We start from the raw sequence: 16,660 nt of genomic DNA, 5'->3' as shown, positions 1-16,660 counted from the left end.
TCCAAAAAAATAAGAATAGTTAAAACATTGATATGTGAATTATTAAATGTCATAGGACCCTTTTTGTTTTCCAGAATCTTTCATTTGTAGACAGTGTTGATTGTATAAATAATTCTTAGTAATTTTAACATCATTAACTATACTGATTGATATTTTGATCTTCCAAATCTTTTCTGAAAATTTTGAGTAGTAGGTGTTATAAAAATTAGTTGATTGATGATCTTTAGTAACCCATTATTTTATATGCCTCTCATTGTAGAGGCATATGTGAATGGGTAGAAAACCTTACCTTCAGGATCCTGAGTTGTCATTTAACAACTTCAAATTCTTCAACAACTTCTCCTTCTCCTACTTCATTCCTCCCTTACTTTCTCCCTTAAAAGCAGTACTGTATATTGATTCCAAGGCAGAAGAGTGGTAAGGGCTAGGCAATGGAGGTTAAGTGACTTGCCCAGCTAGGAAGTATCTGAGATCAGATTTGAACCTAGGACTTCTCAACTCACAGAGTTTTTTTCAATCCACTGAGCCACTTCACTGCCCTCAAGATGTCCAAGTGCCCTTAATATCTCTTAGCCCAGTGATGGCAAACCTTTTAGAGATGGAGTGCTGGACCTGCCTCTCCCCTCCCCCGAGCACCTTACCCCTTAGTCAGGGGAGGGGAGGGAGTGCTCCTACCGGGCTGCTGGCTAGAGGGGTGGGTGAAGTGAGGAATGTCCTCAGGCAAATGGAGAGGGGGAGGGGAACATCCCTTCCCTGAGGCCCTTTGGTAAGGAACTATTAAGGAACTCTGGTGGGTAATGTCAGGCATGCCCACAGAGAGGGTTCTGTATGCCCTTTTTGGCACATGCACCATGGGTTCTCTGTCACTGTCTTACACTACTGTTCTGCACATTGGCTAATCTATCAGACCCTAGAGGGTTACCTTCCCACTAGTTTCCTATACCTGTGAAATCATAGATCTGAGCCAATACTCCCTTAACATCTGCAACTTCCATCGAAATAAAATTTTATTGTTGTGATAAATGATAAATTAAGTATTTAAATCTAATTCCACAAGTTCAAGAAACAAGTACCCACTATAGGCAAGGCATGGTCCTAGTACTTGCAATGAATATAAAAAACCACCTCTGTGTCACAGGACCTTATAGTCTTTTGAGACATATAGAATGTAAAACAAATAAAAAATAATTTTAGGAAGTAGTATGGATTAAAAACTTAAGAGGATCAAGAAAGATTCCTCTCATAAGAGGTGACAGGAGCTGATTGTTGAAGGAATCCAAGGATTTTGCTTTTTTTTTTTAAAGCCCTTATCTTCTGTCTTAGTATTCATACTGTGTTATTTTACTTTTAAGGCAAAAGAGTGATGAGGGCCCCGTGAGGGAGTTAAATGACTTGCCCAGGATTGCACATCAAGGAAGTTTTCTTAGGCCAGATTTGAACCTGGGCCCTCCTCTCTCCAAGCCCCACTTTTATCTTCTGAGCCACCTCATTGTCCCCAAACCCATGAATTTCTTGAGGCTAACATGAGTAGGGCATTTGTTTTAGGATGAGGAAACAAGGTAGTATTTCATAGTGAATACAGAGCTTGCCTTGGTGTGAGCAATTGAGTTTAGGCCCCACTTAGGATGAATCCTGATTGTGTAATGCTGGGTAAGTCATGTAAATGTGCAATACTCTAGCCCAGAGTTGTCAAAATCAACATCTGACAAACTTGGCTAGCTTTAGATATGTTTAAATGTAGTATCTTATACAAAAGTACTTAAATATTGAAATACTTTGAACACTAAGCAATTGCTTATTTAGTGATTCACATCTTCTCTAGGCTATTGCGTTACCTCCTATAGCCAAATGGCCATACCAGAATGGATTTACCTTTCATACTTGGCTAAGAATGGATCCTGTAAACAACATCAATGTGGATAAGGATAAACCTTATTTATATTGGTATGTATTTTTCATTTGGCCAGGATTGTTCATTTGTTTTGGAAGTTTATAAAAATCTGAAAGGAAAAAAAAATTTTTTTCCCTGTAGTTTCAGAACAAACAAAGGACTTGGCTATTCTGCTCACTTTGTTGGAGGTTGTTTGATTATAACTGCAATAAAATCCAAAGGAAAAGGGTTCCAGCACTGTGTGAAGTTTGATTTCAAGCCACAAAAGGTATCCAGTACATTATTTTAGTGTTTTGTAATTATATTATTAGCACAAATAATGGTTTTAGATTTATAAGATGCAAAAAGTTGTATCCATATTTCAATGTTTTTGCTGAGAGAAAACTAAATTGAAGTGCAATGATTAACCACTAAACTTTTTCTTTTAAGAAAACTATAAAAATGACAATTTACACTGATGAAAAAACTTTTTTCCAATGTCCAGAAAAAAATACTCATGGAAAATACTTTAATAATGGAATTATGAAGGTATGCTTATCAGTATAGACTTGAACTTTTAAAACTACCTCATGTGGCAGTTTTGGTTCATTTGTTTAAAGTTTAAAAACACATTTCAAGCTTCATAGAACATTTAGGACATTTACCTTCTGTCAAAAGTGGAAACTTTTTGCTGCTATCAGTTAAAAAAATAGCCTTCGAGGCATCAAGCTAATATGATGTTTCTATAATACCTTTTTTCAGCATGTATTTTCATTTGAGACATTGAGACACTGTCTTAATACAACCTGTTTTCCTGATTTGTAATAGTACTTCAGTATTTGCCCAGTATCAGAAAATAGCATTTTTATTAAAGCTAGCAGTGTCACCATAGCATTTTGTTCAAGGCTTTGTGTTACCTTTCTATAAATGAAATTGCTTTTCTAAACCTTTTCATATGAAACTTTTAAACTTGAATGCCTCTTGGATCTTGCATAATTTTAGATGAGGATACAGCTATGTCAGAGAAATGTTTGTACATGTCTGCTGTGTGTCATAGGATTTAGAGCTTGAAGGAAATTTGGAGATTAGTTTTTCCAAAGTACTCATTTCAGTTTGCAAGCATTGAGTAAAGTTACATACCTATGATTTGAACCTGATTCTTATGATTTCTAATTTAGGACTTATTCTACTACACAGTGTTGCTTTTCAGCAAATATATTTTTTACTATCACCATCTACTTCCACTTACTAGTTACCAGTTGGTTTCAGGACAACAATTTTAAATGAGATGAATTTTTAGTGATTTCTATTTTGTTTGTTTAGTGGTACATGGTAACAATAGTGCACATTTATAATCGATGGAAGAACAGTGAACTTCGATGTTATGTAAATGGAGAACTGGCTTCATATGGAGAGATAACATGGTTCGTCAATACTAGCGATGTGAGTAGTTTACAAAATTTAAATGAAAATAGAAAAGTTAAAAGTAGAAATATGAACCTGTTAAAACTCATTCATCTGGTAGGTGCAATTTTAAGTCTTGAATTTTCTTTTTTTAGGGTGATTTAAAAATTTTATCATTGCCTAGTTAATATTATTTCTTTTAATTAATAGAGAGAAGTGTGTCAGTGGGTAGAGGATTTGCCTGAAAGTTAACTGTTAATGTGATAATCTTCATTTGTGGTTAGCATGTACTTTTAGTGATTCTAATACTTTATCAACTAACCAACTGATAACAGTTCCTAGAATTATAAAACTTTAGTATTTCTATACCTAGACCTAGTTATTAGTTTAATTTCAGATTAAATCAGTGATTTTTATTCTTTTTTTTGCATCCTAGTTTCCTGTGGGCAGTCTGCAAAGCCTATGGATCCTTTCTTAGAATAATGTATTTAAATGCATAAAATACAACTCATAGGTTAACAAAGGAAACCAGTTCTATTGAAATAAAGATGTAATTTTTTTCCATCCAAATTTATGGCTCTCCCCTCCCCCGAACACTATACATGCTCTCTATTTAAGAATTCCTACTTTCATTCCTATTTCATCATTCCTGGATGAAAGACAACAAAAAGATATAGCATCAGTAATTTGCAGTTGGAAGCTAATTATATTATATATGCTTTTAGATCCTATTTGTGTTTTTTTTTTTTACCTTTTTTAAACCCTTACCTTCTGTCTTGGAATCAATACTGTGTATTGGCTCCAAGGCAGAAGAGTGGTAAGGGCTAGGCAATGGGGGTCAAGTGACTTGCCCAGGGTCACACAGCTGGGAAGTGTCTGAGGCCCTATTTGAACCCAGGACCTCCTGTCTCTAGGCCTGGCTCTCAATCCACTGAGCTACCCAGCTGCCCCCACCTTTTTGTGTTTTCTAATTTGGAATCTAGTTTGAGAGTGCCTCTTGGCTTCATGGAATTAATTGGAATGCAAGTTCATTTTATGGTTATCAAGGAAAGACAGTGTCTGCTGTCTTAAAAGTGAGAGAACAAATTATTGGCAATTTATAAAGGCATATTTATATATTTTATGGGAGATTTTTTTATCCGAATACATTTGCTTTTTTTTGTTTATAATAGCAACTTACTGTTGGGTTATCCATTGTGTTTAGCTTCCTTTTGATGTTACAGGTCAGCAGTCATCTGACTGTTATTCACAGAAACTTATTTATGAGAGGCATAATGTCTATCAGTAGCAGGTGAACATAGGAACCTGAATAGATTACAGGTAGAGAGTTAGAAGGAACCTTAGAGGCCCACTGCTCCATAATTCCCATTTTACAGATGATGGAACTGTTGCCTGGAGAGATTACATGACATACCCAAGGTGACTTGGGGGCACATCCTTTTTAGAGTAAGGATTTGAATTCAATGTCTGTGCTCTTTACACTGCACCATATCACCCCTTTGTGCTATATGTTTTTTTCTTCTAGGTATCATTACTTAGGAAGGACAGTTATAAATTTCATAGTGTCCAAGATAGTATGACCACCTTGGCAAAGGGATCATGCTATGTATTCCTGACTCAGTTGAAGGAACTTGGTATATTCATTCTGGAAAAGACAAGACTAACGGAATTATAATAGATATTTTCAGTCATTTAAGGATTTCTACACAGAATGGGGATTTGACCCCAGAGTGTAGGAGTAGGAGCATTAGGTGGAAATTATAAAGAAAGTTATGTAAGCTCAATGTTTGGAAAATAACATTCTCAGAATTAGATCCCCTCAAATGTGGGATCACCTCCCTTAAGACAGTCATGGGATCTCTCTCAAGACCTCAGGCAGAATATGAATAATCACATATGAGCTATTGTGGAAGAGGGATATTGGAAAGGCATGCATGCAAAGGACAGAAGCTAGAGATGCTTTAGAAAGGTTACTCTTTTAGGGACACATTGGACTAAGGTTTTATGATTTATTAAAAAGATAAGAATCTGTAGTAATAAGAGAAAAAGATGAAGCACAGGTATTGCATCTGCTTCTGTGAAAACTTAACAGGACTAATGTTTGAAACTAGATTCTAATAATAATAAGCTAGCATTTCTTAAGTGACTGGTATCTGCCTGACCTGGTGGTAGGTAGGCACTGTAGATATCCTCATATCCCTAAAACAAAAACAAAACAAAAGTCCCTGACTTCAAGGAGCTTTCTATTAATCTTATCAGCAAATATAACTTTTCACTTTCATTACTATTAACTCCTGTTTTTTGTTTTTACAGACTTTCGACAAGTGCTTTTTAGGATCTTCAGAAACGGCAGATGCCAATAGAGTGTTTTGTGGGCAAATGACAGCTGTTTACCTTTTCAGTGAAGCTCTCAATGCTGCTCAGATTTTTGCTGTCTATCAACTAGGGTTGGGATACAAGGTACTTAGCTGTTTGAGATTAACTAGTCTAATGTATTTGAAGATTAGAATATTCTTTTAAAAATGTGAATATTTTAGACCTTGATTATAGTCATAGTTTAATAAAGTTAATTATGTGGTTCCAAGGCAGAAGAGTGGTAAAGGTTAGGCAATGGGGGTTAAGTGACTTGCCCAGGGTAACACAGCTAGGAAGTATCTGAGGCCATATTTGAACCCAAGACCTGCTCTCTCTCTAGGCCTGGACCTCAGTCCACTAAGCCTGGTATGAGTATTGTTATGGTCTTGAATAACCTAGGTCATGATAAAATACTTAGGAAATAATGAGTTACTATTGGACCAATTATCATTGGTCCTTTATTTGGCTTTGTACAGTGAAATATGTAGAGTTACAAACATTTTATTAAAAAAATTTTTTTTATTATTATGCAAAATATACTTCCATATTAGTCATTGTTGTAAAAGCACACACAAAACAAAAATTCCCAAATAAAATGGTAAATACACTGATGTGAAAGATAGTATGCTTTTATCTGCAAAAATAGATCTGGTTAAAAGAGATAAGGAAGGAAATTACATCTTTCTAAAAGATACATTTTCCTACAAATTAAGTTTATTGTTTCTGAAATGGTACCCACTTGTTAAGGTAATAAAGTAAGTTAAACTTTTAGAGTATGTCTTGACAGATTACTTTATAGACAATAATTTCTTTAAAAGAACTAGCTTATTTTTAAAAAGTGGGTACTCTGTTCTGAAGAGCATTGACTTGCTCATCTTTGTTTCCTGTGTTAATATCTCACCTTCTATGTGTGTATACACCTAGGATCCCTTCTCATTCTGTAGGATTCTTGGCAGTGACTTTTAAATATTACAAATTTAAGGTTTGTCAGAATATCACAAAGGGAAAATTTTCATTTTATTTAGTCATGATTTAGAATATGAGGGATATTGTTATCTCTTTATTCATCTGTTAGAAACATTAAAAATTTTCCAGTTTCTCTAGCCCTGTTTCTGGAATTACATGAAAGCAACCAAGTGTGATGGAAAGTAGCCAGAATATTTGGATTGAAATCCTAGTTTTGCAACTTACTGGTATTATCCTTAGCAGTTTCACTTGTATTCTCTGGTCCTTAGGTTTTTCATCTATAAATTTAGATGTTGGGTAGATATTGCTAAGGTTTCTTTCTGATGGAAATCCTGTAATAATTGAGGTTGATATCCATCAGCATGTTAGAAATATGACTGCTGATTTGGCTTAGAGTCAGAGTAGAGGTTCTTAAATACTTAAAGCCAAAAGCTAGACTTCACCATCCCCCAAATACACATGAGAATTATTATCAATATTGTCATGACCAAATGGTGTGTAAACAATATCTGAGAATTGAAATAATAAGCATTGCTTCTTGTCTTCCCCTGTGCCAGCCATTTTGCATGTTTGCTACCATGGAAAACTGTGAACTATGACAGTGTAAATGGAAATTTTAGAATTTTTATAGGAATTCTTCTTTAAGGTTTTATAGGAAGGATTATGAGATTTAGGAGCACTATGATCAGCCCATAACTTACTCCTTGGCTTAATCCTATTAAATATTATCCTTCAAAAAATCTACTAATTAATCATGTAAGTTCTTAGCTCCATCCCATTATTTATTTAATAAACTGGTGAAAAACATTTCCTAAAAGTAGTTGCTTATTACTCCATTTATTTGTTTTTACCAATATGTACAGTACTCAGCTCACTATCTGAAACAAAATGAAGGTTTACTAATTTCCCCAGCTATGTGTCTGTATTTCTTTCTGCCTATCAATTATTTATTTTAAATTTCTTTAATCTTGTGGCTTTAAATAGACATTAATGATATTGAATATATAATTTATCAACAATGAAATAAAAAACAAAGATTATTTACAATACAGATCATAGCCCAGAGTTACCTTAAATCCAAACTGTAATTGCAGATGACTTCCTTTTGATTCTGAAAACACCATTCCACATAATTTAGTTCATTCAACCTAAAATTTTTTTGAAGACTTCAAAAAATCCTCTTCTTTCTCTCTAAAGATAAAAGTTATGATAGTCTTATGAAGAAAGATGGCCTCGTCATCTTCTTTCTCTATACCTTAATGAGTCTTTTTCTATCTATGCCAGAAAAAAAGTTCTTTATAGTTGACTCCTTACAAGATAGTTTAAACTATTATTCAAATTTCTATAGCTTCTCCAAACAGAGGGAGAAACAAAAAGGAACAAGCATTTCTTTATTAAGCACTTCCTTTGTACTAGGCACTTTGCAAATACTTTCTCATTTTAATCTCACAACAACTCTTGGGAGAAATATTATTATGATCCCCATTTTATAGTTGAGGAACCTGAAGCAGATAGTGATTAAGTGACTTGTCAAGTGTCACACAACTGGTAAGTGTTTCAGATTGGATTTGAATTCATATGCCCCTGACTCCAGGTTTAGCATTTTATCCTCTATGCCTCTTAATTGCCTTCTTAAAGATATATCTATATTCTTTATGGGAGGCATTGTTGAAGCTTGTGTTATTCTATTGAGTAGAAGACTCCAGCTCCTGTTCTCTAATCTCTGACCTTCTTAATACAGTTAGTGACTAAACATGCCATAGATTTAAAAAATTAATTTAAAATACAATACAAAGGGATGTGTGCTTCACAATTTATATTGATTTGTGATATTCTTTATGGAAGAACTTTCTACATTGCAGTCTGTTCTGAACAGAACCTGAAATAGTATAGCCCCTTGGTAGTTTAGGTTTGTTATTATAACCTAATGAGACACTTGTAGATCATTCCATAGCTAACAAAAGTAGATTTATTTAGCCTTGATAGAAAGAAGGGTATTACCAAGGAAAGACATCAGGGACATCTTGATTCAGTTAAAAGAAACTACTTTACCTGAGTTACATCTTGGTTTCCCAAATATCAGAAGGTGCTTGGACCCCTCCTTGTGGCCATTTTGTACACAGGTCACTAGGAAGAGATGTAAACTATTTAAACATTTAATTTTCTGAGTAGATCATCTCAACGAACATTTTAATACCTTTTAAATAAAAATAACCTCATTTCCTTAGTACGTTATTACACATTAGTGGTTAAGGATACTGTTCCCACCACACAATCTGAGTTACTTCTAATTGAATATTCTTTCAACAAAATTGGTTGAAGAATCTGAAACTGAGGCCAAACTTAACTCCTTAGTACTTATAAAATAATTTCTTTTACTATATCCTTTGTTTCTGAATAAAATTATTGTCTCATATTTCATATAGTAATATGTTACTTAGTAAATTTTCAAGAGGGTATGAAAATTTTAAATGTCTATTCAATTCGACTTTAGAAAGTGTATTAAAGTAGCAATTTTTACAAACTGCTTTGGGGAACATTTAATTCTAAAGCTTGAAATGTTGGAAGATCTCAGTTGAAGAAATATGATAATGACATTTTTTTCTATGAGTTTATTAAATCTAGTTGTCAGGATGTTTTTTAACTTAAAATATCTTTAAGAAATAATTATGTTTTATTTATCTTGATTGAGTAAACTTTTTGCTGAATAGTGAAAAAATGCTGATTTTATTTTATTGTCAGGCTTCTTTTTAGAGGAAAATATGCATTAGGTTTATTTTTAAGTGTTTTATTAATGCATTTTATTTCAAAGTCACTTTACAATAACCCTTTTATAGTACTCTTGACTTAGTTTCCTGCATTGTGTTATTTAAAAAAATTTTTTACATATGAGTGAATATGAATTTTCAAAACATAGCAATATGCCAAGGCAGAACTGATATGTCTTACCATTTCTTGTTAAGGTGTGCATAGGAGTTGAAGTTCAGAATTAAATCTTATTTTCAAGTTATTTAAAATAAAAATGAAAGGAAGTGTTGTTGAGATACATTTTTTTTCAGCTTCCACATTTTTATTTCTCTTAGAGTTCACCACTAGCTTAAAGATACTGAGATATAATCTTCTAGTAAGATTTTTTTTTCCCATTTAGCCCAGTATTAAGGAAATTATATTAGTGGTAAAAAGAGCCGCTAGCTTTATAACTATTTTATCTTTGTTCAAACATTTTCCTTTTTTTTTTGTAAAATTTTATTTAATTAATTAATTTAGAATATTTTTTCATAGTCACAAGATTCATGTTCCTTCCCTCCTCTCCCCTCAACCCCCTCCCATAGCCAATGCATATAATTCCACTGGGTTTTACATGTGTCACTGATCAAGACCTATTTCCATATAATTGATATTTGCACTGGGGTGATCGTTTAGAGTCTATATTCCCAATCATATACCCATCGCACCATGTGATCAAGCAGTTGTTTTTCTTCTGTGTTTCTACTCCCACAGTTCTTCCTCTGGATGTGGATAGTGTTTGTTCTCATATAAGTTCCTCAGAATTGTCCTGCATCATTGCATTGCTGCTAGAAGAGAAGTCCATTACATTTGATTATACCACAGCATATCAATCTCCATGTACAGTGTTCTCCTGGTTCTGCTCCTTTCACTCTGCATCATTTCCTGGAGGGCATTCCAGTTCCCATGGAATTCCTCCAGTTCATTATTCCTTTGAGCACAATAGTATTCCATGACCAAGAGATACCACAATTTGTTCAGCCATTCCCCAATTGAAGGGCATCCCCTCATTTTCCAATTTTTTACCATCACAAAGAGTGCGAGTATAAATATTTTTGTACAAGTCTTTTTCTTTATGATCTCTGGAGTATAAACCCCCAGCAGTGGTATGGCAGGATCAAAGGGAAGGCAGTCTTTTAAAGCCCTTTGGGCATAGTTCCTAATTGCCATCCAGAATGGATCAATTCACAACTCCACCAGCAATGCATTAATGTCCCAATTTTGCCACATCCCCTCCAACATTTATTACTTTCCTTTGCTGTCAAAAACATTTCCCTTTTTAAATAATCTCTAGGAGGCATTTTTTATGAGAATGAAATAAATTAAGCTGATAAATTTAATGATAACCTTTTAAATAAAAATTATTTTGACATTCTGGAATCCCTTCCCACGTTTTAAAATAGAAGACACTGTAGAATCAGCCCACAAAGGAAAGTAAAAATTTATTATTGAGGTTTTAAGTAGTTATAGTTAAAATTAAAAGACTTTGAAAAATTGTTGTCTTTACTGTTTTTTGGTTAGTCTTAGGAGTCTTTTCATTTTTGTTTTGTTATGCTGTTTTATATGGTACTAAAGATGAAATATTTTTACCCAAGTTTTAGTGCTATTGATTTGTATTACATTACATCTTTAAAATAGAATTAGTCTTATTACAACTTTTTATGTATGTCTATGACTAGCAGAGTATTCTACAAATAGTTAATGCTTAATAATTTTATTTTATTAAAATTAAACAGCCTTACTTCTGTTTTAGAATTGATACTGATTATCAGTTCCAAGGCAGAAGAGCAGGAAAGGCAAGATAATTGGGGATAAGTGACTTGCCCAGGGTCACATAGCTAAGAAGTATCTGAGTCCTAATTTGAACCTAAGACCTGTTTTTAGACCTGGTTCTTTGTCCTCTAAGTCACCTAGCTGCTCCTTGATGCTTAATAATTATTGTTTGTTGAATTAAATTCAGTCATTTCAGAAATTAACTACTTTAGAACAGCCAGCAAAGAAAATAGTGTCAGTATTGTTAGAAAACTTCAGCAGTTATGCATCTCCTTAATGATTTAATTTTGTTGGCTTGTTTTTGATTCATATTTTACAACATATAGTCCTAAATTTTCTTCAATACTATTTTTTAGGGAACATTTAAATTCAAAGCAGAAAGTGACCTCTTCCTTGCTGAACATCACAAACTTTTGCTTTATGATGGTAAACTCTCCAGTGCTATTGCATTCACATACAATCCGCGGGCCACTGATGCCCAGCTTTGTCTTGAATCATCACCCAAGGATAACCCTTCTATATTTGTTCATTCACCTCATGCTCTTATGCTCCAGGTATGATATGCTTTTCAGATTATTTTTGAATGGGCAGTGTTTAGATAATATCAGGTATTTACAGTGTTAATTTTCAGGCAGTCAGTCATTTCTGATCCTTTATGACCCCCTGGACCATGGAGTTTTCTTAGCAGAGATATTGGAGTGGTTTGCCATTTCCTTTTGCAGTGGATTAAGACAAACCAAGGTTAAGTAATTTGCCCAGGATCATAAAGCTATTAAGTGTTTGAGGGCAAATTTGAGCTTAATTCTTCATGACTAGAGGTGTAGTGCTCTATCCCCTGAAAATATTTCTATTTACATTTATTTATTTACATATTTATATAGCTGATTCTATTTATAAAACTAAATTTAATACTGTAAAGCATTTCTGCCATTCTAATTGTGTTTTCATTTTAACTGCAGTATTAAAAGCAATTTTATATTAATTTTGTGTGCTTTCTGCTCCATCAGGATGTGAAAGCAGTTTTGACTCATTCTATCCAAAGCGCTATGCACTCAATTGGAGGGGTGCAGGTGCTTTTCCCTCTCTTTGCACAGCTGGACTATAAACAGTATTCATCTGACCAGACTGATACATCTGTTTGGTGGGTATCCTTAAAGTACTTTAAAGTGCTTTGAAATTAAATTCTTTTCCTTTTCTTCTGGGTAAAATTAATTTGCCTTTCCTTCCTTTTTAAATGGAAACATAGCAGCTATAGAACTTCATAGTTGTAGCAATTATGGAGTAAAATTTGAGGATGATGTTTTTAAAAAAATCAAAAATCTCTTTTTTTCCCCTCTAATGAAAAAAGGTTTAACCTTTGTAAAACTATACATAATTAAACACAGCATATTTTTGGCCTTGTTTCCTACATACTCTAAGTGTATCACTTCTCTCTCAGTAATTGGGTAGCATGCTTCATCACTGGTTCTTTGGAATATGATTGATCTTTGTGGTGATCAGAATTCTTTCAAAGATGTAGTAATGTTATTCTCTTAATTTTTTTGATCTTTATTTTCAGACCCCCAATTTTTCCCTCCATGTACCCCTTTTACTCCTATTGAGAATGCAAGAAATACAATACCAATTATACATATGAAATAATGCAAATCATACTTCCAAATTAGCCTCATTGTGAAAAAAAAGCAAGGAAAGTAAAGTTTAAAAAATATGCATCAGTGTTCACTAAGAGTTCATCAGTTTTGTCTAAAGAAGTGGTTGATGTTTTTTATTATCATGAGTAATTTTGAATTGTTGTGGATCATTGTATTGGTCACAGTAGCTTACACAGTTGATTACCATTACAATATTGTTGTTGTTGTATATAATGTTCTCACAGTTCTTATTTCACCTTGCATAAGTTCTTATGTCTCAATTTTTTCTGAAACCATCCTCTTCATTTCTTACAGCACAATAGTATTCCATCCCATTCATATACTTCAGTTTGTTCAGTTATTCTCTAATTGTTGAGTATACCCTCAGTTTCTAATTCTTTACCACCACAAGAAGAGCTACCAAAATTTTTGTGCATATAGATCCTTTTCCTTTTTTCTTTGATCTCTTTGTCAATTGTGGTATGGCTGGATTAAAGGATGTACAGTTTTATAACTCTTTGGACATAGTTCCATATTATTCTCCAGAATGGTTGGATCAGTTCAAAACTCCATCAACCATGCATTAGTGTACCTGTTTTTCCACATCCCCTCCAACATTTTTTGTTTTCCTTTTCTGTCATGTTAGCTAATCTTATGAATGTGAGGTAGTATCCAAGAGTTTTAATTTGCATTTCTGTAATTATTACTAATTTAGACTATTTTTATAACTTTACTTTCTTCTGAAAACTGAATGTACCCTTTGACCATTTATCATTTGGGGAATGGCTCTTATTTTTAAAAATTGGGTCACTTTCTTCTATATTTGAGAAATGAGGCTATTAAAGAAATTTGCTGTAAAATGTTTTTCTCAGTTTCTTGCTTTCCTTCTAATTTTTGTTTCATTGGTTTTCTTGGTGCAAATTCTTTTTAATTTCAAGTAATTAAAATTATCCATTTTTTCCTCCTGTGATCTTCTTTGTCTCTTGTTTTATGTTAAGCTCTTTCTTTATTCATAGATATGACAGGTAATTTTTTCCCCATGCTTCCTTAATTTGCTTATGATATTGCCCTCTATGTCTAAATTGTGAATGCATTTTGACTTTTTTTGGGCATAACTTATGAAGTCTTGTTCTTTGTTTAGTTGTTGCCAGATTGCTTTCCATTTTTTCCAGAGGTTTTTATGAAATAATGAGTTCTTAACTCATTAGCTTGGATCTTTGAGTTTATCAAACACTAGATTACTGTGAGAATTTACTTGCATGTATTTTATGCCTATATTTTTCCTTAATCAATAGCTATTTCTTATTCAGTACCAGAGTGTTTTGATAATTTCAAGTTTGAAATCTGATATTGCTAGGTTTCCTTCTTTCACATTTTTAAAATTAATTCTTTTGACATTCTTGTTCTATTTTTTTTTAAACCCTTACCTTCCACCTTGGAGCCAATACACCACCTTGGAGCCAATACTGTGTATTGGCTCCAAGGCAGAAGAGTGGTAAGGGCCAGGCAATGGGGGTCAAGTGACTTGCCCAGGGTCACACAGCTGGGAAGTGTCTGAGGCCAGATTTGAACCTAGGACCTCCCGTCTCTAGGCCTGACTCTCAATCCAGTGAGCTACCCAGCTGCCCCCTCTTATTCTATTTTCTAAATGAATTTTGTTATTATTTTTTTCTTACTACAAAATAATTCTTTCATTGTTTGATTTATATGGCATTGAATAAATAAATATAGTTAGTATTGTTATTTTTACTTTGTTGACTCAGCCTATTCATGATCAGTTTGTATTTCTCCATTTGTTTTGATCTATATTTGTGTGAAGTGTTTTTTAATTGTTTTCATATAGTTCCTGTGTGTTCTGGCAGTTAAATCTCAAGTATTTTATTTTATTTTTATTTTTTATTTTTTTAAACCCTTACCTTCTGTCTAGGAATCAATACTGTGTATTGGCTCCAAGGCAGAAGAGTGGTAAGGGCTAAGCAATGGGGGTCAAGTGACTTGCTCAGAGTCACACAGCTGGGAAGTGTCTGAGGCCAGATATGAACCTAGGACCTCCCATCTCTAGGTCTGGCTCTCAATCCACTGAGCTACCCAGCTGCCCCCAAATCTCAAGTGTTTTAAATGGAATTTATCTTTCTATTTCTTCCTGGGTTTTATTGGTAATATAAAGACATGCTAACAATGTCATTCTTACATATTTATAGAAAAAAGTAAAGACATTCTTGTTTACACGTGACATAATAAAATAGTTGTGAAATTTAAGTGACCTTAAAATGATGGTGGGAGTAAAATCATTTCTGCATTTGAAAATAACTTTGACTTGCAGTTTTACAATATGGTTTTGGTTTGTGATGAGTCATAATAAGGGTGCAGCCCCTCATAACATTTTATCCTAAGGTAGTATGCCTTAATTTTCTTTGATTGCTGAAAAACATCTACTTTAGCATTTTCCATGATAAAGGATTAATTTGCTACTGCTCATTAATACTTAAGTGAATTAAGTATGACTTGTTAATAGAGTAATTTCATAATGACTCTGCCATTAAAATGTAATCATATAATAGTTAGGACTGAAGATTTAGAATAGGTCAATGTACTAGGTTCTCATCATGCATTAATTGTACTTATTCATTTTATATTTTGATAGTCTTATTTCTGTAAGGGATAAATTTTATTGTTGGAATGAATATATACTTTTTTAGTTGGTCACCAGGTATTTACATTCTAAATCTCAATGAAATACTCAAGTCAGAATGGAATTTTATGGTGGTTTATTTACAATAGAAGGAAGAAATTAAGAATGAGAGATAGAGAGGAAAAAGGAAAGGATAGCTGCCATGGCCTAGTCTGAACCAGGCAGGAGTTCAGAGGCCTCAGCCAAGAGGTCTCTACAGAGGCTCCAGAAAGAGATTCCAGAAAGCCAAGGGAAAGGGAGTCTGAGGAGATGGACCTTTTCAGAGGCTGTTGCCTCCAGAAAATCCAAGGAAAGGGGAGTCAACTTTATCACTCACCACATGATCATCAAAGGGAAGCATTCTCAGGTCTCACCCTTGAGCTCCTCCATGGTTGAGTTCCATAGCCAAGTCCCTCTCACAGGAAGTGATGTGAAATTTAAAGGTAGTACTTTATATCACTTCCTGTGTCTTACATGTACCAATAGTGGCTTAAACTTGGCTTTGGATGGCCCAGGGGGTCAGCCAGTTGTTTCTGATTTGTCACTTGCTAGCAGATGCGGGTCATAGACCTTCCTCCCCCACACTTAATCCTAAAGTGGGGGTGTATACATTCTTGGTTGCTAAAATTCTAAAGACTAAGCAGGGTGGAGTGAATCTAAATTTCACACTTCTAGTCAGTCATTGGTTTCTGGGAAATGTCCAGTGTTGGTAGACGTAGACCATTGGGTTAAATTTGTCTTTTAGAAATAACTGCTAACCATCAAATAACTTTTTGAATTCTGGTTTGGCAAATATACTTAGGAGGTACCAGATTTGTAAAGATACCTGATTTTTAAGAGTGCTAGATGATTGATCTCTTAAACAACTGAGATTTTTTTTCTTTCTAAACATATTTACCAAGAGTTAGTTGAGAAGTAGGAGAGGTAATGTTATTACAAATATTTAGAGATAGATTCATAGAAGAGGTAGAATTTCAGGAGATATTTGAAGGACTTGTTGCATTAGTGAAGAAGTTCTTGCCATTGGGAGAAGCCTTGGGGGAGGGTATGTATGGGATTAAAGAGAATTAAAATAATCAGAAACAGTAATGAATGAATGGTTTTACCTCCATGGAGTGTATGTAATATATATGGTTGAAGTGAGTCAAAAAAAAAACCCATGTCCCACTCTATGAACCAAGTACTTTGCTCTTTTTCCTTTAG

The 16,660-nt window shown here is 33.9% G+C and overlaps 1 protein-coding gene across 1 annotated transcript in view; it reads left to right on the top strand.

Annotated features, from left to right (window-relative positions):
- The window catches only part of LRBA (LPS responsive beige-like anchor protein), an 854,371-nt gene that overhangs the window by 169,932 nt on the left and 667,779 nt on the right, over positions 1-16,660 (top strand). The window contains exons 6-11 of the mRNA XM_056803808.1: positions 1,823-1,944; positions 2,033-2,159; positions 3,194-3,313; positions 5,588-5,734; positions 11,512-11,709; positions 12,163-12,296. Of these exons, the coding sequence (XP_056659786.1) occupies positions 1,823-1,944; positions 2,033-2,159; positions 3,194-3,313; positions 5,588-5,734; positions 11,512-11,709; positions 12,163-12,296 (848 nt within the window). The remainder of the gene's footprint in view (positions 1-1,822; positions 1,945-2,032; positions 2,160-3,193; positions 3,314-5,587; positions 5,735-11,511; positions 11,710-12,162; positions 12,297-16,660) is intronic.

The sequence above is a fragment of the Monodelphis domestica genome, chromosome 6 (assembly GCF_027887165.1).
Source record: "Monodelphis domestica isolate mMonDom1 chromosome 6, mMonDom1.pri, whole genome shotgun sequence".
Classification (NCBI taxonomy): domain Eukaryota; kingdom Metazoa; phylum Chordata; class Mammalia; order Didelphimorphia; family Didelphidae; genus Monodelphis; species Monodelphis domestica.
The sequence above is the reverse complement of the archived record's forward strand: the minus strand, read 5'-3'. Positions and strand labels throughout refer to the sequence as shown.